We start from the raw sequence: 26,502 nt of genomic DNA, 5'->3' as shown, positions 1-26,502 counted from the left end.
AGAGAGTGTACCAGTTGTACATTTTTAATTGTAGGGAAAGAACTGGTGCATAGGAAAGAAAATGAAATGGTTCTGATAAAATGGTCTTGGCTTGGATAAAATGGTTGTTACAGTTAAGAATAGAAAGTTGTATCCAACTCTATTATTGTTATTTTTTAGAAGACATCCGAAGGCAGTCCTGTTTAGTGAAGTTTTTAATGTTTGATGTTTTATCGTGTTTTTAATAATTCTGTTGGGAGCTGCCCAGAGTGGCTGGGGAAAACCAGCCAGATGGACGGGGTATTAACAACAACAACAACAACAACAACAACAACATTTATTATTATTATTATTTATTTGATGTGAGTGGACTTTCTCTTACTCCTGTACCACTTAACCCCCTGTCTGCTCTGGAGAATCCCACAACTTTTTTATTTTTATTTTTATTTTGGAGGGGGGCGCAGAGGGAAAAGAGGAAGGGGGAATGCTGTTGCTAGGGCATAAATTTGTTCCACTTGTGCAAGAGCAGGGTTTAGTGGAACCCAGGGCTAGCTTTTCTTGGATTTCTAGTGACTTTACAACATGATCCATTGGTTGTAGATTTGTAACTGGTGAGTTTTTAGCCCATGTCTAAATGCTGGTCCTGTGCCTGCCTGATGCTCTTTGGAAGTGAATTCTGCAGGACAGCTGCCACCCCACTAAAAAGGCTCTTCCCTTAGTAGACATAAGACAAACTTCCAGAGCTTACAACATTACCAAAAATGTAGTTCCTGAGGACCTAAGAGGCTTGGCAAGGGCATATGATAAGGAGTTCCTGCAGGTAACCTGGCGCCAAGTTATTTAGAGTTTATATGCCAAAAGCAAGACATAGGTGTCATGCAGTGTTGGTACAGCATTCTGCACCACTTGCAATTTCTTGACACAACCTTAAGAGAAGCAACACATAGATTGCATTGCCATAATCTTAACCTAGAAGCTATTTTATTTTCTAGGAAAGGCAATATATATATATTTTGTCATCAAGATTTGGAGAAAAGAGAGAACGACACAGACTGTATATCACCCAAGAGCAATCAAATTGGCTGTTTCCCATTGATCTGGCAATATAATATGATAGGCTTAATACCAGAAACATAAAATCAAAGAAGGCATTGCCCAACGGACTCTGCAGTCAATAACAAACCAGCTTTTCAGTTGAAGACGAAATTGCTTTGCCGTGTGAGCCAAAAACACATCTTGTCAAACGTTCTGTATCCCTGTAGTTAATGGCCACAAGCCTCTGGAAAGCTCCCAGCAGAATTGGCTTAATGGATATGATGTCCGCTGTTTGTCCACATTAAAGGATGATTAGATTAGATTTGCACTGCTTCTAAATGTAGAGATTGCATGTGTGGCTCTGCTCTGACATTTATTGAACTGATGAGAGCATATGCCTTTAAATGTTGTCAAATGGCTTAAAATGCAGGTTCATGGTTGCAATAAATATTTTTTTATTAGCAAGGGTTATAGTGGCTTCTAGGACAGTTAAAAACCACACTAAAAGTACTGTTTATGCATAATTGCAAAGTGTGCACTATGCCCATTTAGCTATCAGAATTGAAAAGAGTGATAGATTATACCAAATTACATCACCGTTTTTAAAATAAAAATGTCTGGGGGAAGAAAAACTGCTGTTAATGTTTCTTTTCCCTAGGGCCTATTATGCCTAAATGTCAACCAAACAAATGTTTTCATTCCCAGAGGTTAAATTCTACAGACACTGTTTTTTGTTTGCTTGCATGAAATTAGATTTATGTGTGGAAATCACATGATTATAACCCACCATATTATAGTTTCTTGGGCATTCCTCCTTTCAAGTTTGGGGGGGGGGGAGGAGAGAGTGTGTGTGTGTTTACCAAACATGTAAACTATATTTGATTGAGGAATTGTTCTTTTACAAGTCCTTTAAAAGTTTCCAATATGATGTTTAATATGATGTTTAAACGAAACAGGGGTGTGATCCATAAATATATGCCTTTTTAAAGTTTCAGTGGAAATGTTTTTCTACTTTGACCTGCATATCAAACTATAGCATAAACCAGACATCCCCAACCTTTGGCCCTCCAGATGTTTTGGGCTACAATTCCCATCATCCCTGACCACTGGTCCTGTTAGCTACAACTCATGAGAGTTGTAGGCCAAAACATCTGGCGGGCCGCAGGTTGGGGAAGCCTGGCATAAACCATAGTAGTACTTCTGAAAAAGTATCATTGCATGCATTCTTGTTAATCCTAACATTTCCTTCTCTCACACTTGCCTAACTGCTTATAAATGATTCTGTTAAAAGCTTGCTGCTCATCTATTTCCTTTTAGAACTTTCTATTAGGAAAGCAAAGGAATTTTCAATTGCCACCATCCCCCCCCAGTAAAAAAACAAAACAAAAACATGCCCCTGCAAGTGTTATAAATCATTGTTAAAAGTGAGTTTTATTTCAATGTGCTTTTGTCCTATTAAAAATAACCCCATTACACTTTGAGAAAAGCATTTGAAGCTCCAGTTGTTGTTTCCTTTTGGGGATGCTTAGGGTCCAGTTGTAATTGGATATGGCTTTATTGTGGGTTGTAGTTTTATTTTTAACTGGGTTTTATTGTTGCATCTTATTGATTTATAGTCTGCTTTTGACAAAGTACTTCACCAAAGACCTCTGTGTAAACCTTGCAGTCATGCAAGAAGAGGAGAGGTCCTCTTTTGGGTCAGGAATTGGTCAAGTTGCAGGAAGCAGGGAGTAGGAATAAAGGAACAGTTCTCCGAATGGAGAGATATAAAAAGTGGAGCCCCCCAAGGAATGGTATTGGGACCTGTGCTTTTTAGCTTTTTCATAAAAGATCTAGAATTGGGGGTGAGCCAGTGATGAGACAATGGCCCCCCACTTATGCGAGGGTTTGGTTCCGGGGGCCTGTTTGCTGTCAGAGACCTTGCACTGCCTTCCCAAAGCCCAGTAAGCGAGGAAAAAACTCACTGGAAACATGGGTGGGGAAATGATAAATAAATGGAGAGCTGAGAGTGGTGGGTTTCCCTGGCTCTCCATTTATTTATTCCCCCTCACCACCAATATAAGGTAAAGCGAACTATTATGTCTATGAGCTTAAAGCTGAAATAAAGTGATTTGGATTTGGATAGCGAACACAAGTTGCAGGCTTACTGTACTAAATTGTTCAGGGTCATTAAAACGAAGAGATTCTGAAGAGCTCCAGAAGGACCTCTCCAAACCGAGTGGATGGGCAATAAAATGGCAAATTAAGTGAAGTGAAGCAAGTGTCAAGTGATGCATGTTGAGGCAAAAACATCTTAGTTTTACATATATTCTCACGGGGTGTGAACAAACCCAGGAACCTTGAGGTCACAGTAGACAGCTGGATGGAGATATTGACCTAGTGTGCGGCAGCTTTGAAAAAGGCAAATTCCCTGCTTCGGGTCTTTAAGAGAAGAATTGAATATGCCTCTGGATACCAGTTGCTGGAAATTGCAGGCGGGCAGAGTGCTCAGGTCCTGCTTAGCGGGCTTCCCAACCAAGATAACAGGATGCCGGACTAGATGGGTCCGATTCAGCAGTCCCGTCTTACTTTCTCAAGGAAATGAGAGTTGGAGTAAACTCCCCCCCCCAATATAAATTGATTATGAAAGAGTCTCATCTTTCCCCACCCCAATCTGTATTACATACATGATTCAAAGGTTGCACTGAGGAACTAGCCAGTGTTGCATGAGAGAAAACTTTGTGAACTTTACCACCGCTTCCTTTCTGATAGGAAACCAGAGATAACTCAGGAGTTTTAATAGTTCCAAGTGAAGGATTTATAACCCATTTTAAGTAAGTTCAGTCTTCTGAGGCTATATATCTTAGCTGCAGAATAAAACAGTGCTCCCTAAAGCACCAAAGGGAAAGAACTGGCTCACAAATCTGGTAGCTGCGAAATAAAGGCAGTATATTCTCTGAGAATATGCTGTACCGAACAGTGAAAGAGTCTCATTCTGACACCACACCCCAATTTTATTTTGTATTAGTTCTCCTGATACCGTGGTATAGGGTAAATAAATATATGAATGGGGAGAGCGTCTCTATAGGAAGATGACTAATTTGCAAAAAAGAAGAAAAGAAATGAAAAAGAAAAAAGGCAAAGGTGGTGGAGAAAAGATGAATGATGACAGAACTGTTAGAGCTGCCTCACTTGTTAAATTGACCCAACCAGCTTAAAGAGAGTGTCCCAACTTTATTTCTTTGTTTGTTTAGTAGATTTATATTGTGCTTTTTGCTTGAAGCCCACAGAGCAACTCACATCATGAATATAATGCAAGGCATACGTTAAAAGCCAGATATTTAAAATAAAGCAAGACCAACCCAGCTGGAGCAGGTGCCTGATGTTGTCTTTGCCTGCTTCCACCTCTCACCTTCTTTCCCACTTAGCAATTGGTCTTCGTTATCTTGAAGAGGGAAAGGGGACATCACTGCAAAAGCAACTTTGATGTCCAAAGCAAGGAAGTGCAATTTAGATTTTTGAACTGCACATTGGATTGCTTTCTCTTTTTAACCGTTGGTGTATTCCATGGCTCCTCGCTGGCAATTGGAACATACTTTTATTTACATAATAACCCACGGCATCTGGAAAGTTTGAGTAAGGACACAGCACATGTTGTAAAATTCCTTCTGAAACCACTACCTGCTGGTTTAGCCATTAGTGGCTTGCGCTGCTGAAGCTTAAACGTGATCCAAGGCCTGTGAAGCCCTGCTGTTAATTCCCAGTGAATTTGGGTCCAGCCGCTTGCTTTTACCAGAGGAGCAGAAATACTCAAGTGTAGTGCTCTGCTGTGCCACACGGCAGCCTAGAAGAAGTTCTCCCAGGAAATTTGCCCTGGCATACTTGCGCATGTCATTTGCTTGCATTCATGCAAAGACAGGAGCTGTGCGCAGCAATCTCTGGATTTAGTTTGGGAGCTCATTGTCTCTCTTTTAAAAAAAATTATTTGGTTTTTCAAATTAACATTTTACAGAGAGATATCAAACCTAAATAATAAAAACAAGGTTCCAAGAAATCTCCTGGACTTCCATCCTCCTCTTTGTGGGTCCTATTATTAATCATTTCCTCCTGCATCATTTATGATGATCCAAATCTTTTACATCTCCATTGTGTCCAGAGTACACCCTTAAACTACAAGTGATATTCCAATCCTACTAACCTGGAAAAGAAACACGGGTATTATTATAAATTTCCCACATTTCTTATTAAAATTTTGGTCTTCCTGATTTCTGATTCTTCTGGTCATTTTAGACATTTTGGCATAGTCCATCAACTTCATCTGCCATTCTTCTCTGGTAGGAACTTTATCTTCTTTCCATCTCTGGGCCAATAACATCCGTGCAGCTGTGGCCGCATACATAAATAGTCTTTTCTGCTCCCTTGGGATTTTGGCACCTAGGAGCTCATTGTCATTTGCCCCAAGTAATCAATGTGTGGATGCCTCTTGGGGGCAGTAATGAGTCATATGAGTTTCGAATCCTGATCACATAGGGCCTCTCTGGAAAAGCACATTCAGAGATATATCTTTCTCATCTTCCTTTAACATGAACAGGATAGTTTACTCAGCAGAGCAAATTTAAAAATTCTAGTTAAAGACGAACTTACTGTAGCTTTATTTAATACTCAGTTCAGACTGGGGATGGGGAATGTGTCACACACACACACACACACACACACACACACACACACACACACACATTTCTATAACGCTTTATATTTTAAATAAAAACCTCAAAGCGGTTTACAGCATATTAAAACAATAAAACAATAGCCAGGCGATGTTCCTCCAGCCTCATGAGGAGCCTCTTCAGTAGGGCTGGGTGAGTCTGGGCCTCGCCCCCTAGTCCAGGGGGAAAGGTCCTTGCAGGGAGGGGCCTTCACGCCTCACGGAGATTGCTGGACTGCAACTCCCATCATCCTTGACCATTGACCATGTTTTCTGGATCTGATGGGAGTCCCGACGACATCTGAAAAGGGGCCACGGATTCCCCATCTCTGGTTTGGACTTTTTCACTTGGAAGCATGTACACATTAACGGCTTGAAACCCAGTGAGCTCACCCACCCTGTTGCATTTCAAGTTGCACTCTTACATTGCTGCACATACCAGAGATCAGGCAGGGGTGTCTTCAACCTACGCCCATTGTCTGATTCATTTGCTTGCACAACGGCTGCCTGAAATGTACACATCTCAACTTAACTGCAGCTTCCGTTTTCAAATCGGGTAGAAACTTATTTGATGGAAAGCCCATCAAACAGGAGTATTTCTCAAGAAGCTACAGGATACCCGTGGATTGTGGCGAACGTTGTGTACTCTGCTCCAGACACTAGCAATGGGAGTCCACTGGGCCCAGAATAAGCATTAATGTGTACACTACCTTAGTGTACTGTAACAATTCTGAAGAGAGACTTTTCTGGGTCTCGAGTTCCTCACTTACTGGAGGAAAATATCTCTTTACTTACCTTTGGGCCTTTCACTCAAGCATTCCATGCCTGTTCTGTTCCAACTTCTGGTATGTTTTCAGTTCTTGGACGAGCCAGCGCAGCAGTACAGTATAATGCCTGTCAGTTAACTTTTCTGCAAATTTAAAGAAAGCTAACTGCTCTCCCCAAAGAGTAGGAATCATGAGTTTTCTCCCATCTTATTTTTAGCTGTCCTTCACAGTGCTTGTTTCTCTTGCAAGAAAGGGATGCAGAGGGGAGGTTTACTGTGGAACGCACAACACAGCGCTCTGGTAATGTTTAAAAGTGGTGCCTGTGCTAATCTAATACAAGCCCACCACAGATCCCAGGGGAGCTTGCCTGGGTATTCCAAAGCAAGTTTTAATAAGATCCAGAAGGTGTTTGTGTAATAAAAGCCAGATTTTAATTTATTCTTGAAAACTAAATTTGCTTTTTATAATGTTTGCATTTTAAAAGGATTGACTTCACCTATGGGGTGATATAATTTTTGCTTTGCGTTGAATCCCCCCCTCCAAAGTATCTAGCTTACTCTAAAAGTTGGGATGGGGATGGGCAATGATTTGTTTGTTTGTTTGTTTACTATGGGGCAGATTATCTTATCTATCCTCTAGGGCAGGGTCGGCTAACCTGTGGTCCTCCCGATGTTGTTTGACAACCCCCATAATCTCTGACCATTGGGCATGCTAGCTGGGGCTAATGGGTGTCAGAACCAGCAGCATCTAGAAGACCACAGGTTAGCCACCCTGTTCTGGGTGCTTTATTGCTTCTCTAGAAGGTGAACTGTTTCTCTATAAATTACTCGCTGACTATGGCTGATGCACTGAAGGTTCTCTTCGTCACAAGCCGATCTGTTTAACAGAGTTGTGGCGGGTTAATCATAATTAACTCTATGGCTCTTGCTGAGGTGGAAAGCTGATCCCCAGCCATCTGGTAGTATAATTGGGTTGCACCAAACTCCAGCAGGCTCCATTAGGAAATGCTGTGGCCATTTCTGCGCTCAGCTTCTCTGAAATATACAGTAAACCTGATGTACTATTAATACATTTGTGGCCAAAATTAATCAAAGGTGGCTTATGGGGTAGTTGCACCTGTAAGCATCTAGTATGCTCAGGATTAAATCAGTTAGTGGTGGTTGTTTTTCTGTTCCCTTTCAATAGTTAACGCAGAGTTTGAATGGAAGCAAAGAGTTTCTGTCCCCACCACACCCCTTATTGCCGCAAAGGAGTAGAATTGACAGGCATACAGCTGTCGGTAAACGATAAGGCATTTGGATATTTCCAAGCATCCAGAAATATCATAAATTGGTCCTAATATTGTGTACCCAATGTTGCAATACAGCAGCTCCATGAAACCAAGAATTCTTTCAGCAAGCACGCGTACCTAACGAATGTATTAATGTGGACACTAATTGCTGTATGAATCTTGCACTAGGGGAATAAGGAGTAAAGCATTACTGCTGCTCGGAATGGCCTCTCATGTTTGTGATGGGAAGCAGAACACCTAGCTCACTTAAATAGTTTTGATGGTCTTACTCTTGGGCTTTGTATTATTCCACTATTGTGACTCCCTTAACCATTCACAGCAGTTTCAATAAGTAGTAGGGAAAGAGCATTAGGCTTACTTTCCCTAGCTCTAGCTTTCCACAGAATTGGTAATCCTTGTGTGCTTCCCTGTTTTGAAAATGTTTGAGTGATTAAAAATAATAACAATTAGTGGAGTTAAAATATTTTGTTTGTCTTTGCATTCCAGTTCCTCTCAGAGAACTGCTTCATATCTAATCTACTTATGGATAGCTATTGGGACAAATGTTAAGCATTGCTATAAATAACCAGAGTCTGCTTCTAACCAGAATTTGAAGTTATGGCTTTATAACTGGTTTCATATTCTGGTTAGAAGCAAACCATGGTGAGTGTGAAGTGTGGCTAATAGTAATGATGCAGGCTAACCATGGTGCATAGCTAACCATGGTGCAGGGTGAAAGGAATTGGCATGTGGGAGGGAAGATGGATGAGGATGGGGAGTTTGCAATTTCATGCCCACTTTCCTTAGCCTTCGGTTTAAAATAAAGGTTCTTATGACTGTGGCAGCCAAGAGATTCCGTTCTTCCTTTTAGCCCGCTAGATCTGTTACAGTTAAACCCTTTACTTAGTGAGTAAACAATTTTATATGGATCAGAAAAAGAACTCCCCCCCCAAAAAAATGTATTTAATACATTGATTTCTAGCAGCTCATGCCATTTCTAGTACATTTTGAAAGGAAACAGTCTTTAAAATGATTTATCCTGCTTTCATGTCTTTCTGTTTTATAGGTGACCCTGAACGAGAACTTAACCCTAAGAAGAAAATATGGGAGCAGATCCAGCCTGACCTTCATACTGATGGCCAATGTGTTGCTACATACAAAGGAGTGCCATTTGAAGTGAGGGGGAAAGGGGTCTGCAGAGCTGCTACCATGGCCAACAGTGGAATCAAATAAACATTTATCGGATCTGCAAGTGATCCAGGTCATTTTTAATGGAAAGCAATGCAAACACAATTAAAAACAAATAATTGCCTCACCCGAAACTGTGCTCATTCATTTTTGTACACCTGTTACCAAATAATGAGTTTCCGTGACTAGCAACTTCATATTTCTCTTTCATCGCTTCCTGCTTTCTGGAATCTGAATATAGGCATCCATTAGGTGGAGTGTAGCTCTTGCTTTCAGGGCAAATGGCTTTTAAAGGGGCAAAAGGAGGTTCAGTTTTTGTGAAGTGGGGAATAGAGTAAGTCAGAGGAACCGGGATAATGCTTATTTGGTGGAGGAAGAGTAGGACACGACTAAACGACTAATCATCATCAACAACAATTAGTAGATAAATGGTGTGTGTGTGTTTAGATGGATCTGCAAGTTGGCTTTGCCTGCTGAGGATGGTGACTGTGCCATACTATAATTACTTTATATTAAATCATATTGGAAAAACTACAGCTGTAGTTACTGATCACTTAATAATTGAAATTGCCAATTGAGCTAAGTTTGGCATACAAATTTTACCTACAAGTTCCTGCCTAAATTGAATTTGAGAAGTAGGCTAAGATGAAGACTAGATATGACCCAATTAGATACAACCTGATACCAGGAAATCTAAAAGCTAGTTTTAACAAATAATATTAAATGCTATAATGAAATTTTATGTCACACATTGCATATTTTTTTTATTTTTAAAAACATTTCTAGCCTTTCATCACAAGCAATCCCAGAGCATGGTTCAGTAAGCAATTTAAAGCTAAAACAAAACAATAATAAAACTGACAATAATAAAACTGACTTGTAACATATCATTGTGCTGTAAAATTATATCTGGCATTCTTTCACGGGGTATTGAAGATAACAGTTCTGTTTGTTCAAAAATGGTATAAATGCATTTATGAACAAGAGACGGAATGGAGCACAGATGTGGAAATTATGGAATTTTGCATTGCAGTTTAAAAGAGCAGGGCTGGTTAATCTAAATTAATTACAAATGGGCTGGGAGAAGGTTGGGGGTGTCTGTGATGGGAGGGAGAGGGAGAAGGCCCTATAACTTAAAGCCTGGTCCATATACCTGATAGCTTGAACTAAACAACGGTTTAGAGTGCACCAGAGGTTTGCTCCCTTCCTGCAACACATCACAAGTTTGGGTTTGCCTATCACAAGAAGCCAGACTCTGGGTGCCACACAGCAGAATCAGGACCAGACCATTGTTTGTTTTAAACTCTGGCTTTAATGTGTGCAAACCAAGCTAATGATTACCCCTTGTTAATCGTTTTGTGAGTCAGAGAAGTACAGCATTTATAGGAGGTGTTCAGCCAATGAGAGAGGTGAAGATGAGAGGTTAAGAAAATTCTTGCAGGAGACTGATTTGATCCTGGACATATGGTGTGGAAACAAGCCCTGTTTTTTCCATAGGCTTAAGTAGTCTAGTATTAAAGTTGCTGGGCAAAATCTAGAGAGATTAGGTGTCCTAAAGTTCCTTTGGATGAACAGGATTTAAGTATTTAACAGTATGCTTGCTTAGGCATAGCTACCTTTCCCTACATCTTACCTTCTTTCTCAGCAGTGTTACTGAGTTCAACCATTTCTTTGGATTCAGTGGCATTTCACTGAGGTTGTGCACCATTACTAATTACTTTATAACACAATTTATGTGAATGCTGACGGGTTAGCAAACGATGACCAGATTGTCTGGCAGGCCTCTTCTCCCTGGCTTTACTTGAGGTGGAGCCGGAGCCAGCTGAGTTGGGAGAAGCTGATACACAGTTGAAAAGAGGCCTCTGGTTGATGCGCTAGCTACTTCGTTGTAAACTATCCTTAATCTGTAAATCAAGACATTGGTCTGTTTAGACATTGCATTAAAAAGTAGTTTAAAATAGTCATTTAATCTGATCAATCAGCATGCTGGTGCACGCTGCTCAAAAGTACCCATGGTGGTCTTCTCCTGTTCCTGTCACCAACCTCAAACAATTTGGCTATTCATGCCATTTCATCCAGATTTGGGCCAAATTGTGAGCAGTAGCTATGAGTGGAATTCAACTATTACTCAGAGTAGACCCGTTGAAATTAAGCGACAAATTAGTCATGTTCAACAATTTCAGTGGGTCTACTCTGAGTAGGTATAGTGTTGAATTCCAACCTATGGTTCTGGGCATATGGTTCGTGGATTTTTTGGGATGAAACAAACAGTATGTCAAGAGCTACTCTGGCTTGTTTTGACTGGTACATCAGGAGCGGGTAATGAGCAGCATGGGAGTTTCTGAGTAGTTGTACAAGCAGCAGCAGCATTTTATTTGTATGCTTCCTTTCCATAGTTAAAACCCATGCTCAAGGTGGTTTACAGCTCAGCAAGATTTACATAATTACAAACCTGATAAAACGCATCAAAAAGCACACAACCAAACTGAAACAATTTCCACATAAATCAAAATAAGATCTAAAAATAAAGATACAAAAAGTAATATTATTTATTAAATTTGTGTACCGCCCTATGCCCACAGGTCTTAGGGCAGTTCACGGGATGCCCAATGAGCTTCAAAGTTAAAAGACAAGACAAAGTGCTGTTATGAAAAATGTACCCCAAAATGCGTTGCCTTTTAAGAAGGACAGACGCGGGTCGGAAGCTCCAAAATTTGCACTAAGTTCAGCTCCGCCGGGAAAATGACAGAGACCACACGATGCTGTCAGGAAAAACAAACTGATCCCTTTATTGCAGAATGCAAAGCTACAGCTGTAGGGTCCCTGCCTCTGGAAAGAAGGAAGGAACCCCGGGAAATGGTAAAGTCCCTTTTTATGCCCTCCTGTCCCTGCATGGAAATCTCTGGACTGGGAGGGAGGGGGAGACAAGGGCGACGGGTGGGGGATCGGATTAGCTGGGTGCAGAGATGACTTTTCCTTTCAGATGGAGAGATGTCAATTGCTCTTCTCCTGTCGCTGATGGTGCTCCCTGTTGTTTGGCAGGAAGGGCAATCAGTCGAGATGGGTGCAGAGGTGGGGCAGTTCCTGGCGATTTCCGTGGGGTGGAAGTCCGCCCGGCAGGTGTTTTCCTCCAGGCCATGGAAGGGTGGGCTACGTTGAGGATGGCAATTTATTTGAATAAAGTTGTTCCAGCTAATCCCTCTATTGTCCGTGTGTCCTTGAATGGGTATAGGGTGGTAGTAGGGCAAGGTTCAGGTGGGTTGGGATCATACAGGGTTCATACAGAAAATATACCTGGAAAACATACCTAATGCAGGGATTTCTAATTAAAAGGTAGCAGTCCTGACATATACAGTTCTAAGATATAAAACAGCAATTCTAATACAGAGGCAGCGGATAGAGATTTCATGGTAAGAGAACATATAATAGGCTGTATTATTAACTTGAGTAGAAAAGTGTCACTTTGGATTTGGGCGGTTTCCCCCCCCCCCCTTCTTCTGGAAACATTGTTTTGTTCTGGGCGGAGGGGAGGTGGAGAGGGGAAATGTGTGAGTTTATGCTAACTGTTGTGCATGTGCAGATCCTTAAGCCTTCCTTCAGGCAGGGTCGCGTCCTAGCGGGAGGGGTGGGGAGACAGGGAAGATGGCATTGAACAGGATTCTGGGTATTGCAGCTGTCAAATTCTGTCACCCCTCTCTGTTCATTAATAATGGTGTCCTGCAACCCCCCCCCCAATATGAATTTATAACAGTGCAAAGGAAAAGAAAGCTGAAAGTAAATCAGCAGCTTAAGTTTATATCATTTGTTTCAATACAAGGGTCTGATAACGGTTTTGCTTCAGAAACTCCATAATTTTCCTTAAAACTTCTAGGTGTTCCTGTTTCAGAGGCTGTTTGTGATTGCCAACAAAAATGTACTTTTGCTCCACTGACTGCAGGAGTTTACGAAGTGTGTCCGTGGCAGAATGCAAATACTGTTCTGTAGTGAATCTGGCGTTTTCAATCTGGTCAGAATGAGTAAGACAGATGACAGTATAACTTTTCCAGTTAGGACCCAAGAGTTCCTAAGAGAGAGAGAGAAAGTTCCTTAATATGTTTATTTCATACATTATTTCATCAAGCAATGCATTGGGTTGGCTCTGCAATGAGGCCTCTCTTTCCTATAGTGGGGAAGTCCTTATGAGCAATCTTCCTTACAAAGGTGACTTCAATTCATTCGGTCTATATAAAAGATGAATTTATAGTGGGTTGCCAGTTGCCTGAATGGATTAAATGTTGAGAAGGGTAGGCTTGAGCTCCTTGGAATAAATGAATAAATATGATGCATAGACTTTGGGAGAATCATTTGTTTCAGTGGCATCCATGTTGTCCTTTTAGAACAGGAACTGCTGAGAAGGGGCAGTCAATTTGCCATCTTGTGGCTGAATTGGAGGTTGCAATATACTGTACAGTACACTCAGTAACAATTGCCAGAATGATCCCAGACCGAGGACCATGTACCGTGTTAGAATTGTCAGCCCCTGGAGCTCACCAAACCCATGAAGGCAAAAAGGATGATAATTTGTTCTACTTGTGAGGCTCTATATATAAAGTTAAACCTGGATTCTTGGCATAGCTCATATGTTGTGATATAGGATCAAAACACATCATTTTGTTTAGGGGTTGCAAAGAAAGATTGGTGGCTGGAAATCATACAATTGAGAACCAAGCAGTCACTATAAAAAGGAAGATAATGCCCAAAGGTTTTAAAACTTTCAGAGCCTGAATTAATGAAACTCCTTGATGCCATAAACCTGTTGCTAAGTGGCACTGTCCCAAGGTCAACATGTGTAGTACCCAGAATCGGAGACAGGCTGGGTACCACAAACCTTTTTCTGTGACTCACTGGGGCCCCATACCCAGTTCTGAACACCCAGGTTTGCAAGCCTAATAAACATGAATAAACTTGGGCTCCTCGAGACTCTTGTGGATGTATTCTGCAACATTGTCACAATAATAGTGCATTAGTGGTGGATTTATTCAGTTTTACTCCGTTCTGCAATATTGACCCAACATGGCCATGTTATTGCTATCCACTGCTAGAGTGGAACAATGTTGGGACAAAACCCAGGACATTTGTGATCTTTAAGAAGTTGCGGGTTTTTATAGGATATGCATTGATTGGAAGTGAAGCAGTGTGGTCACCCCAAAACATCTGCAAATGGAAAACTGTATTAAAAGCTGGGTTGTGTGTGGTTGCCCTGATGGCATTAGGAGCACAAATAATCAGGGATGCACAATGCAAGGGATGTCTGGAAGAGCCCTTAGAGAAACAGAAGGAAGGGAGAAGGACAACAGCAAGCAGTGCATTTAAATAGCCACTTCCAAGGAGTATGATTTTTAGCCCTGATGTTTCAGATGCAATTTTAAATTAACTGTACAGTGGCTGAATGCTGGCTTTCAGCCCCCAGAGGTATTTAGGCAGAGGCTGGATCTTGGCAGGGCTGCTGTTGTTGCATCCCTCCTTGGTTCTTCACTGAGGAAATTGGTGATTTATTCTGTACAGTGGTACCTCTACTTACAAATTTAATGCGTTCCGAACACACATTTGTAAGTCGAAAAAATTTGTAAGTCGAATCCCATAGGAATGCATTGGGAGAAAAAAATCGTAAGTCGAAGCAACCCTATCTAAAAATTCGTAAGTAGAAAAAATCCTATCTAAACCGCATCCAAGATAGCGGACGGAGCTCCATTCGTAAGTAGAAACATTCGTAAGTAGAGTTATTCGTAAGTAGAGGTACCACTGTATATGAATTTCTATGCCATCCTTCTACTACAAAATTATGGAAGCTTCCAACACGTATAAAAACATAATAATGTTACAAAGACCAACAACATAAAAGACAATAAAGAGCAAGCAATGCAATGGGGCTGGACTAACTAATCATCAAATCCTGACATAATGGGAGCAGTTTGTGGTTGGATTCCATATGCTATACAACTCAGGAACTCCATTCTGTGGTTACTGAGCGGTCATAGCTATAATGTTATTGAGGAACACTCACTGTGATGTATAAACAATGTTCTTAGGGATACACTTATTTCCCTAGGACGACATCAGCTTTCTTGCCCCATTTATTTTATGAACAATGAAATCATAGCATCTGGACTTTTAGGAAAATGAATAATTAGCCAAATATTACATCAACTATGGACCATAATTAAGATGATGGAAGAGGAACAGTAGGCATTAATGCTCTCTGCCTCCTTACTAAAATTAGCTTCCTATTGGCTTCCCCCACCTTAACATCCAAGTGATGAGTTGGCCTGTGTCCTAATTTAGGATTGAATGCATACATTCACATCCGAATGCATGATTGTCCCAATTTAGGATTGTCCCATCAATGGCTTTTCAGGTAACACACGAAAAGCTGCAAGAACACATGAAAAGCTGCAAGAATACTGTTTGTACTGTTGGGAGCAACCCAGAGAGGCTTGGGAAACCCAGCCAGTTGTGTGGGGTATAAATAAATCATCATCATCATCTCTGACTGGCAGCAGCTCACTAGAAGAGGTCTTCCCAGTATCTTCTACCTGTTCCTTTTAACTGAAGATGCCAGGAAGGAGACCTGGAGGCTTCTGAATGCAACGTGGGCACTTGTCACTGAGCCATCTGTCATCTGGTGAATCAGCAAAGCATCATTGCACACCAGGCAGAGAAGCCAACCCACCTTGTTGGTTTAAAGTTCTTTCCCAGCATCTTAACATGCACATTTGGGTAATACTTTGAAGCCCATGTTCCCTGAACGCAGAGAATTGCATGGAAATGTGACATTACTCTTTCAGTTAAATCTTGATATTCTACTGGATATGCATACTGATACAGTTTTACCTGGGCTAGCTGGATTGTAGGGTCCTCTTCCTCCTCACACAGCGGAACATCAGCCCTCAGGACCAAGAAGGCCAAATGAAGGCCTTTCTCTCCAAAGTGCCGGACTAAAGCACTTCTCACCTCTGTCTTCACTTGCTCTCTGCTCAGGCTGCTGTGAGGGTAGCCGGGAGTGTCCAGCACTTGGACCTGCACAGTGAGCTCACTGCCTCGGCGACGCGCAAAGCCCAAAATGGGACAGCTGCGGCCTAGACTGCAAGATGTGGTCACAGAGGATGGGGAAAGAAAACTGGCAAAGTCTCTGTTGCCTAGAAGGGTGTTTCCTGTAGCACTTTTGCCACTCTGTGTCTTTCCAAGCAAGAGGAGGTTGAGCGTCATCTTGCTGTCGTCAGACATTGTGCTTTCCTCCTACAAATCCCTGGAAACAGAAAAGAGAATTAATAATGCTTGGCAAAATAGGAAGCTGCCTTGTAGTGAGCCAGACCATTGATACATCTAGTACTGTCCACACTGACTGGTTTCAGACGGGACATTTCCAGCCCTTCCTGGAGATACCAGGGATGATGATGATGATGATGATGATAATAATAATAATAATAATAATAAATTTTATTTATACCCCGCCCTCCCCAGTCAAAAACCGGGCTCAGTGTGGCTCACACCAACAAAACCACAATAAAACATAAGAACAATTAAATTAAAATACAGATTAAAATACAGTATTAAAATTTAAAATGCAGCCTCATTTCAAGTCGTCCATTAATCCAGGCCATGAGGGAGGAAAACACAGGGGTCAGGCTAAGTCCAACCCAAAGGCCAGGCGGAACAGCTCTGTCTTGCAGGCCCTGCAGAAAGATGACAAATCCCGCAGTGCCCTGGTCTCCTGGGAAAGAGCGTTCTACAGGATAGAACCCTGTAGAACTGAATTCTTTCTTGCAAATTCCTATCCCTGAATGGGCATGTGAGGCAAATGCTCTTCCACTGAGTCTTGGCTCTTCCCAAAGTAGCAATGCTCTCCTGCAATAATAACTACTGTTTGGGTGCCCAGGCAAAGGAAGGTTTGAGGTACGTCAGTTGCTGAGAGTCACAGGTGGGCAGAGTGCTGTTGCACTAAATTTTGCTTTGAGGTTTTTTCAGAAGCATCTCTTTGACTACTCTGAGAAAAGAATGTTGGTCTTGATTCAGCAGGTTCTTCTTACATTCATAAGTACCTGTAGAAGAAATGTCTCTTTCAGCAACTGCTCCTTCTGTTAGGAATGAAAACAGCCATAGTTATATACAGGCAACAACCGTTTTCCACGAGGGTTGCTCTTTATCTACAGCTTATTTTGTTCGTTAATAAAATGAAAATTATTGTTGTCGTTATTTAAAAGCCTGCAGTTCCTGAATCCCATTCCCATACATGCACATGGATCCATCCCGGCAGGTAAAAATGGTTGTTATCATGGTTCAAATGCACATTCCAGCCAGGCAAAAGAACTCAGTGAGGGTGTGTAGCAGATCCAGTAAGAAACATGACCTAGGGAAACTCCTGGGGATTCGGTAGAGGGGTCTGGAAGCCACATTTGGTCTACAAACTAGAAGTACTCTGCCCTGGATTTAAAACAAAAATATAGCATGAGCTACCTGTGAGCTGAGATTGCTGCCACAATCCATGGTTGCTGAGTCTTGTATATTAGCATTTGTTTGTTTGTTTGTTTGTTTATATATAGCACAAATAATTTCTACGTTCATCTAACATCAAACAGCATTCTGAGCTTCAGGCAGTGCTCCAGTTTTTGCTTACCTTAGTGTGTCCTAAAGGTCTTTCTCTGGTCACTTTCTCTCTTTAAGAGCCTTTGTCTTTGATGGGCAACTTGTACTTTGAAGCAGATCCTGCTATTGTACCACAGTGAGACTGACACGGACTCTTTACTCAGGTTAATCGGTTACAGAGTGATCCTCATTTATAGCTGATAAGAAATGCCCCAATAATCTGCCTTGGCACTTTACTTCCTTCTAGTTGTTCAGCAGGATTGCAATTTTCAGTTTGCTTTCACCAAAGACTCATAAGAAGAGGTTTGTCACGAAAAATACTTTGTTCCATTGCCTCATTGTTTGGAATAGCTACTATATTGTATAAGGTGGTTGTTGTTTCTTTTACACTTTTGCCATCTCCCTTTTTCTTTCTGCCATTATGCCTTGGGTAATTTCTAAGCATCATAAACACTCAGTGGCAAGCTCTAGTGAATTCACTTTCCAAGGGCGGGTCCTAATGTAGCCCAAACAGCACCATCCACTCACAAGGAGCAGAGATGGGCAACCAAGATTTACAGAAGTACAAAAGTGTTTTTAGGGAGCAGGACCCTTAGGGTGGTAAACAATAACCAGCTCAATGGAGACTGAGCATGTTCGATAGCCACAGAACATTGGCTATTGGATGGGAAACTAAGGAGGAAGGAGAATGCAATGGGGTGTACTAGAAAAGGCCATGGATCATTTGCTGCTGAAACTTTCAACGAGAGTATTCCACACGACAACATTTTATTGTCTACCTACTTGTTCTTTGTCTACCTGTACAATAGTCATTTGTCAATATTTCATCTTCCTTTCCTAAAATTACTTCGAGCTCTTCTTTGACTGAGGAAGAGAATGCAGGAATGGGCTGCCTCGATGGCTGGGATCATAATGGACAGTGAACAGGCTCAACTCCAGTTGTGTCCCTGAGGGCACCTAAAGGGTTAGCTGAGCAGCTGCCATGAATTCCTATAATTAAAAGGAAAACACTGTATGTACTGTACCTGGGACCAGTGCTACAGTAAGGCAAAAATCTCTTGGTGTCTTACTTTCAGGGTTTCCACAAGAGTGTTCGCACCCTCTGCTGTGGTATTTGCAGTATTCAAACCCTCCATCTGAGCAGTCCAGCCGTCATCGTGATGAGCATTTGCTAGTTTATTAATAATTACCAGTTAAAAGTAATCTCTGAATTTCTATTGCCTTCCTAGTTGAGTGATTTCTGCAAAATGGGGATGTTCAGAGTGCTGTTACATGTGCATGAGTGTGGCGAATACCTTCTAGGAAACATGGTTTGAAACCCCCAAGAGCAGCTAAGTTCAGAGAGAAAAGCTAGATAAAACTATCCTACAAATCTTTGAATTTAGTTCTCTCTCTTAGAGAAAACAGCATAGGCTAGACTCCCCTGTTATGATGCACTCCATGTGTTTTGGACTACAAGCTCACATCATCCTCAGCCAGTGTGGCCAATGGTCAGAGATGATGGCAGCTGTAGCCTCAAACAATCGGGAGGGCACCAGGTTGGGGAAGGTTAGCATAGATCAGGCACCCCCAAACTGCGGCCCTCCAGATGTTTTGGCCTACAACTCCCATGATCCTGGTAGACCACAAGCTTGACATGAGTCAACAGTGTGATGCAGCAGCTACAAAAGCCAATGCAATTCTGGTCTGCATCAATAGGAGTATAGCGTCTAGATCAAGGGAAGTAATAGTACCACTGTATTCTGCTCTGGTCAGACCTCACCTGGAGTACTGTGTCCAGTTCTGGGCACCACAGTTCAAGAAGGATACTGACAAGCTGGAACGTGTCCAGAGGAGGGCAACCAAAATGGTCAAAGGCCTGGAAACGATGCCTTATGAGGAACGGCTTAGGGAGCTGGGTATGTTTACTCTGGAGAACAGAAGGTTAAGGGGTGATATGATAGCCATGTTCAAATATATACTAAAAGGATGTCATATAGAGGAGGGAGAAAGATTGTTTTCTGCTGCTCCAGAGAAGCGGACACGGAGCAATGGATTCAAACTACAAGAAAGAAGATCCCACCTAAACATTAGGAAGAACTTCTTGACAGTAAGAGCTGTTCGGCAGTGGAATTTGCTGCCAAGAAGTGTGGTGGAGTCTCCTTCTTTGGAGGTCTTTAAGCAGAGGCTTGACAGGCATATGTCAAGAATGCTTTGATGGCGTTTCCTGCTTGGCAGGGGGTTGGACTGGATGGCCCTTGTGGTCTCTTCCAAGTCTATGATTCTATGATCCCTAGCTAACAGGACCAGTGGTCAGGGAAGATGGGAATTGTAGTCCAAAACATCTGGAGGGGCGAAGTTTAGGGGTGCCTGGCATAGACCCTTGGACCGTTCCATTTTATTATTTTGCAATGCAAGATAATATTAAATTAAAGCAGGCATGGTGAAATGACACATTAGACGGTACTTCTCCAACTCAGAACAATGGCAGTCCTCCACAGCGAGCAGCATAATGTGCATGATGCCGGGAGACATCTGGAAGATCTTATGACCGCATGAGTAGAAGGATTTAAGAAACTTTTCTTCCTGTGGGGATATGACAAGCAAAACCTGAAGTTGATTTATGTGACAACGCTCAAGGCTCCTTCAACTTCAGGGAAGGAGTCTTCCCCAAGGTGGCAGCATATGCCTGTTTCACAGGTACTGAGGAAACTAGCTGAAAACTTATTTTCTCCCATTCACAGCAAGTTATGGACAATTAAGAATTTTGTTTTAACATTCAGCTGATTATTTGGGGAAGAGGGCGAAAGACTGGGGAAACTCTTTAGCCCAACTAGCAGTGCTTGTAGATACTTGGGGCAGAGTTCACCCTAGTGAGCCTGTCAGCAGAAACCCTGACCAAGGACTTATTTGATGCTTCAGCAAGCGAAGCCACCTTCTTCTTAATTCAAAACAACTTTATTAAACATAATTAGATTAAAACAAAAACATATAAAATAACATACAAATTTTGTTTTCCATTCATATCACCCCATTACACTTATCTTTGAAATAGTGCTAAAGACAAAAGAAGAAAAAAAAGAAAAGAAAGAAAGACTAAGAAAAAGGGTGGGGGAGCAGAAAAGAAGACATTATGAGATAAAAGACTTCCGCCACTTTTCGCACAGCATTCGTATATTCTAATCGAAAGACGTTCTGTCGTTCTTAAACTATTCAGTCTTAATTTAGCTCTTTTACATTGTTAACCTTCATTTATTATCCTTCATACAATTCTTGCAAGATTAGTTTAGACAGTTTTTGTTCCCAGACCATGTTTTCCCAAGTATTCATTAAGGTATTCCCACTGTTTATAAATTTTTTCTTTTGATTTCCGTCGAATCAAATCCGTCAATTTTGCTAATTCCAAATATTCGCACAACTTATTTAACCATTCAGCTTTAGTTGGAGTTTCCTGACTTTTCCATTTACTTGCAACTAGAATCCTTGCTGCCGTGGTTGCATACAGAAGGATGTTAACTTTATCACAGGGGATATCATTACTGTATATATAATTCCTAATAAATAGAGTTCAGCTCTTTTAGAGAAAGATATTTTTTATCAGTTTTTTTATCTCTTCATGAATCATCTCCCAATATTTTTTAATCTCTGGGCATGTCCACCATGTATGGTACCGTGTGCAAGTCGCTGCATTACACCTCCAGCTGGAGGTGAAGCCATCTTCTTGATTGCTGTCCTCCACTGCTACTGCTTCCATTCCATTTACTTCTTTATGAATGTATTTATATTCTGTGCTACCAGGGCTTTCTTTCAGCTGGAACTCACAGGAACTGAGTTCTAACTTCTGGCACCTCTCAGGTGAGTGCCGCTGCCATTATAAGAGAACAACGGAGGCATTCATGGCGAGTTCTGGCACCTCTTTTTCTAGAAATATAGTACTGTGTGCCACCATATTAAAAAATATAAGACTTGCGCCCAACAATATGTGAACAATACAATATAAACCATTATTAAAACAGTACAAAACAATCATTTAAAGGACTAATACCCCAGAGGGCAGGATCACACTTCAAAATGACCTTAACAGATTAGACTACTGGGCCAAAGCAAACAAGATGAATTTTAACAGAGAGAAATGTAAAGTACTACACTTGGGCAAAAAATATATATGAAAGACACAAATACAGGATGGGTGACACCTGGCTTGAGAGCAGTACGTGTGAAAAGGATCTAGGAGTCTTGATAGACCACAAACTTGACATGAGTCAACAGTGTGATGCAGCAGCTTAAAAAGCCAATGCAATTCTGGGCTGCATCAATAGGAGTATAGCGTCTAGATCAAGGGAAGTAATAGTACCACTGTATTCTGCTCTGGTCAGACCTCAACTACAGTACTGTGTCCAGTTGGGATACTGAAAAGCTGGAATGTGTCCAGAGGAGGGCAACCAAAATGGTCAAAGGCCTGGAAACGATGCCTTATGAGGAACGGCTTAGGGAGCTGGGTATGTTTAGCCTGGAGAAGAGAAGGTTAAGGGGTGATATGATAGCCATGTTTAAATATATACTAAAAGGATGTCATATGGAAGAAGATGAAAGGTTGTTTTCTGCTGCTCCAGAGAAGCGGACACGGAGCAATGGATTCAAACTACAAGAAAGAAGATTCCACCTAAACATTAGGAAGAACTTCCTGACAGTAAGAGCGGTTCGACAGTGGAATTTGCTGCCAAGGAGTGTGGTGGAATCTCCTTCTTTGGAGGTCTTTAAGTGGAGGCTTGACAGCCGTATGTCTGGAATGCTTTGATGGTGTTTCCTGCTTGGCAGGGGGTTGGACTGGATGGCCCTTGTGGTCTCTTCCAACTCTATGATTCTATGATTCTAAGAACACTTAAAACAACTGCATAGGCCTGGTGGTATTAAAAAAAAGTCTTCAAGAAATGCCTGAAAGTCAAAAGTGAGGATGAATATAGTCAAAATACACCGAGTGCAATGGCAGGTGGGGTTGTCAAAGTTCCTTTCCCCAGATGCCCACACCCTTTTAATTTTATTTAAATTTGCCGAGTGCATAAAGCCAATTGTGCACAAGTTAAATGTGTGTAAGTTGTCAGTTTGAAAAGAGAAGACTCCCTGGAAAAGACCCTAATGTTGGGAAAGATTAAGGGCACAAGGAGAAGGGGACGACAGGATGAGATGGTTGGACAGTGTTCTCGAAGCTACCAACATGACATGAGTCTGACCAAACTGCGGGAGGCAGTGGGAGACAGGAGTGCCTGGCGTGCTCTGGTCCATGGGGTCACGAAGAGTTGGACACGACTAAACAACAAAGTTGTCAGTTACCTATACTGTCAAAAGTAGTAGTGACTCATAAGTAAAGCTGGACATTCTGAAAAGAGTTTTAGGAGGATCCTGATGATATTTTAATTCAATGCGCGATGAATCCTTAAATCTCTTAGATCCTAAAAAGTCCCACTTTTCCTTAGGACGTCCCTATTTTCATTGAAGAAATGTTGGAGGGTATGGAGTCATGTGACCCCTGAGCCAAGAAGATGAGTAAGTATACAACCTTTAGAATATATCTGAAGGCAGCCCTGTATAGGGAAGTTTTAAAATGTTTAATGTTTTATTATGTTTTTTAAACATGTTGGAAGCTGCCCAGAGTGAGCCAACCCAGTTAGATGGGTGGGGTATAAAATATAGTTATTGTTTAGAAATGTTGGAGGGTATGTTAGGAATCTTGTTTTATGTTAATATAGATGTACCCAGACAACATCTCAACAATGTTTTCTTACATATCTACAGTGCCACCCCTGCTTGCTCTTCTCATCAACCCCACCTGCCCACCTTTGCCAACCCACTTCCCCCCACACCAGGCCAACCCCTCGTCGCTTTACACCTAACCAAACTCCCCTCCCTTTACACCTTATCTACCCCCTTACCTCCCCAAGCTTGCCCCTCCCCTCACAGCTCACCCCAAGCCCCACCTGTTTTAAAGGAGGAGTAAGGCACTTAGCCCTCAGAGGGGACATGGGTGGCGCTGTGGGTTAAACCACAGAACCTAGGGCTTGCCAATCAGAAGGTCGGCAGTTCGAATCCCCGCGATGGGGTGAGCTCCCGTTGCTCGGTCCCAGGTCCTACCAACCTAGCAGTTCAAAAGCATGTCAAATGCATGTAGATAAATAGGTATCGCTACAGCGGGGAAGGTAAACGGCGTTTCCGTGTGCTGCTCTGGTTCGCCAGAAGTGGCTTAGTCATGCTGGCCACATGACCTGGAAGCTGTATGCCAGCTCCCTCGGCCAATAATGCGAGATGAGCGCCGCAACCCAAGAGTCGGTCACGACTGGACCTAATGGTCAGGGGTCCCTTTACCTTTAAGGCACTTCAGAAAATGGCTTGCCAAACTGCTCCCTGAAGCACCTCCTCCATCTGTTAGACACTTGCCTGGGTGGCCTGTCACTTGTGCCATTTACTCATGCACCTGCCTGCCATACTGCTGTCATGCTGGCATTTCCGTAGACCCCTATTGGCAGCCACACAAACTGCACTGTGATGACAGCCTTACATTTCTATGTATATAGGAAATTATGTCACAATGGTTGTTATAGTTAATGTTTAATTGGGAAATAGAAATATGTCCAGAAGAACTGTACCTTTTTGATTGTGGGATATATCTTCTAGATAAGCTGTGTTGCCACCCATATCTTCACTCTCTTTGATTCTTGGTTCCCATGCATTCCAGCTCTTTAGAACTTCATTGCATACAGGCATTCTGATATAGCCAGAGATAATGCCACAATAAACAGTTTAAGATGTGCCCTTGTGCATTTCACACTCTCTGGTGGGAAACAAAATGACATCAATTGATGTAGGGCCACTTGCAGATGCTTACCCCTTTGTTTCATAAAATTATGGGAAACACTGATAGCATCCGATAATGGAAACAGAATGTAGACTGTGCACTCCTTTTGAAATCAAAGTTCCACTTCTGCTACACAATAGGAAATGTATGCAATTCAAAGTTTGCTAGGAGGAAGGGAGCAGAAATCTAATACCCTAAAAACACTGGCCTGAGAGAGCTGAGTGAGAGCTGGACCATAAAGAAGGCTGATCACCGAAGAATTGATGCTTTTGAATTATGGTGCTGGAGGAGACTCTTGAGAGTCCCATGGACTGCAAGAAGATCAAACCTATCCATTCTTAAGGAAATCAGCCCTGAGTGCTCCCTGGAAGGACAGATCGTGAAGCTGAGGCTCCAATACTTTGGCCACCTCATGAGAAGAGAAGACTCCCTGGAAAAGACCCTGATGTTGGGAAAGATTGAGGGCACTAGGAGAAGGGGACGTCAGAGGACGAGATGGTTGGACAGTGTTCTCGAAGCTACGAACATGAGTTTGACCAAACTGCGGGAGGCAGTGGAAGACAGGAGTGCCTGGCGTGCTATGGTCCATGGGGTCACGAAGAGTCGGACACGACTAAACGACTAAACAACAAACAAAAACACTGGCCTAGATCCAAAAGAACTGCACAACTACTTTCCTACAACCATGTGTTTTTCAATCAGTATTTCTCCATTCTGCATGGCAAATTACTTTTCAAACCAAGGAGAGTTTCCAAAAAAAGTCTGCAGCATAGCACGGTGGTCTGCTATATAAGGAGGATAGAGAAACCAAACATTCTCCTGGTCAATGCCAAGGCTTTGAGCCCACTCAAAGTAGCACCTTTGATCCCAGCCATTATATTCAAGTAGGGTCTACTGAAGTCAATGCATCTTCCATGTGTTATGTTCGAGGTAAGTTGTAAACATAGGAGGACATAGACAATTAGAGAAGGGACACAGCTTTGTGGCAGAAGGGCAATCACTGGCATTTTCATGGAGGTCTGGGAAAGACTTTGCAGAGTTAGATGAACCAGCAGCTTCCTTTATTCTTGGTATGAGGGACCATTAAAGCAGGAAAGTACTGTAGTTCAGTGGGAGAGCAGCTGCTTTGCATGTAGAACGCTCCACCTTAATTCCCTGGCTTCCAGATACAGATTGGAAAAATCTCTTGCTTTTAGAAGGGCTGGGAGAGACACCTATCTGGAAAAACCCTCCAGAGCCATTGTCACTCAGCATAGGAAATACTGAACTAGATGGATCAGTAAACTGACTCAATATAAGGCAGTTTCCCATTTTTTTTATGTATGAGGCCACTGGGCTTACATCCTGTGGAATCAGCATTATTTGTATTAAGTCTATATATTGCAATTTTTTTTAACCAAAGGGTCCATTAAAGCTCTAGGATCACCTTTTTGAGTTCATATTGAGTTGTTCTATCGGGTATATGTTTGCGGACATTCACCCAAAATAAACAGCGATGTAGAGTAAACACTAATATCCGCTATAAATTCTTGACTTCCCTATATTTCAATACTCACTGGAGATTTAGATCATAATATTTGACCCAGATATGTTAAAAAAATATTTAAAGCTTTCTAATGACCCCAGTACGAGGATGTTTTCCCTATACATTATACGGTTCCAAGCCCAACGTTAAAAAAGAATAAAACATGGAAATTACTTTACAAACCAATGTGGATTTCTTTGGCAATGCAATTGTTTGGAAGGCCTGCAATTGCTATAACTGGAATGTAAAAATCCTACACAATGCATGTAAATTGGAGTGGGTGGATTAGCGATCCAAATGCAAGTTTTGGAGTTCAAAACTCCTTGAGAACACATGTCTAAATCCCAGTATGTTCAATCTGGTCTTCTGTGTTTGGGTAGGCTGATAAATTGAGCAGCAAGTTATTCGTTGAGATAGTTGTTTCCCTGAAGGCAGAACAGGTTTTATTCCTGGATTTAACGACATGTATCTATGGGCAAGCTTGCAATCCAGGGCTGTGCAATCGTAGCACCGCTTGGCTGAATGCAAATTCCACTGTATTGTGGTGCATTTGACAGGATATTATGGCCAGGGTCTAATCACTGCTCCGCCATGGAGCTCAAG

At 41.9% G+C, this 26,502-nt stretch overlaps 2 protein-coding genes across 11 annotated transcripts in view; one reads left to right on the top strand and one right to left on the bottom strand.

Annotated features, from left to right (window-relative positions):
* Positions 1–9,057, top strand: part of AIMP1 (aminoacyl tRNA synthetase complex interacting multifunctional protein 1) — a 36,522-nt gene extending 27,465 nt beyond the window's left edge. For all 10 annotated transcript variants that reach the window (XM_088660478.1, XM_035112374.3, XM_088660480.1 and 7 more), the window contains one exon: positions 8,802–9,057. In XM_088660478.1, coding sequence (XP_088516604.1) covers positions 8,802–8,968 — 167 coding nt within the window. In that variant the 3' untranslated portion in view covers positions 8,969–9,057. The remainder of the gene's footprint in view (positions 1–8,801) is intronic.
* Positions 9,058–12,591: 3,534 nt separating this feature from the next.
* Positions 12,592–17,670, bottom strand: GIMD1 (GIMAP family P-loop NTPase domain containing 1). The gene is made up of 3 exons (XM_035112484.3): positions 17,577–17,670; positions 15,794–16,208; positions 12,592–12,986 (listed from the first exon to the last, which is right to left on the bottom strand). The coding sequence occupies exons 2-3, from the start codon at positions 16,184–16,186 to the stop codon at positions 12,717–12,719; spliced, it is 663 nt and encodes a 220-aa protein (XP_034968375.3). The 5' UTR covers positions 16,187–16,208; positions 17,577–17,670; the 3' UTR covers positions 12,592–12,716.
* Positions 17,671–26,502: the final 8,832 nt, after the last annotated feature.

Source organism: Zootoca vivipara, chromosome Z1, assembly GCF_965207765.1.
Source record: "Zootoca vivipara chromosome Z1, rZooViv2.hap1.1, whole genome shotgun sequence".
Lineage (NCBI taxonomy): Eukaryota > Metazoa > Chordata > Lepidosauria > Squamata > Lacertidae > Zootoca > Zootoca vivipara.
This window is presented reverse-complemented; position numbering and strand designations above follow the sequence as displayed.

Coding starts and splice junctions, on each gene's coding strand:
- GIMD1 (XM_035112484.3), bottom strand. CDS start 16,186: ATGTCTGACGACAGCAAGATGACGCTCAACCTCCTCTTGCTTGGAAAG. Junction 12,987..15,793: donor CTACAATCCAGCTAGCCCAG/GTAAAACTGTAT, acceptor TCTCTCTCTTAG/GAACTCTTGGGTCCTAACTG.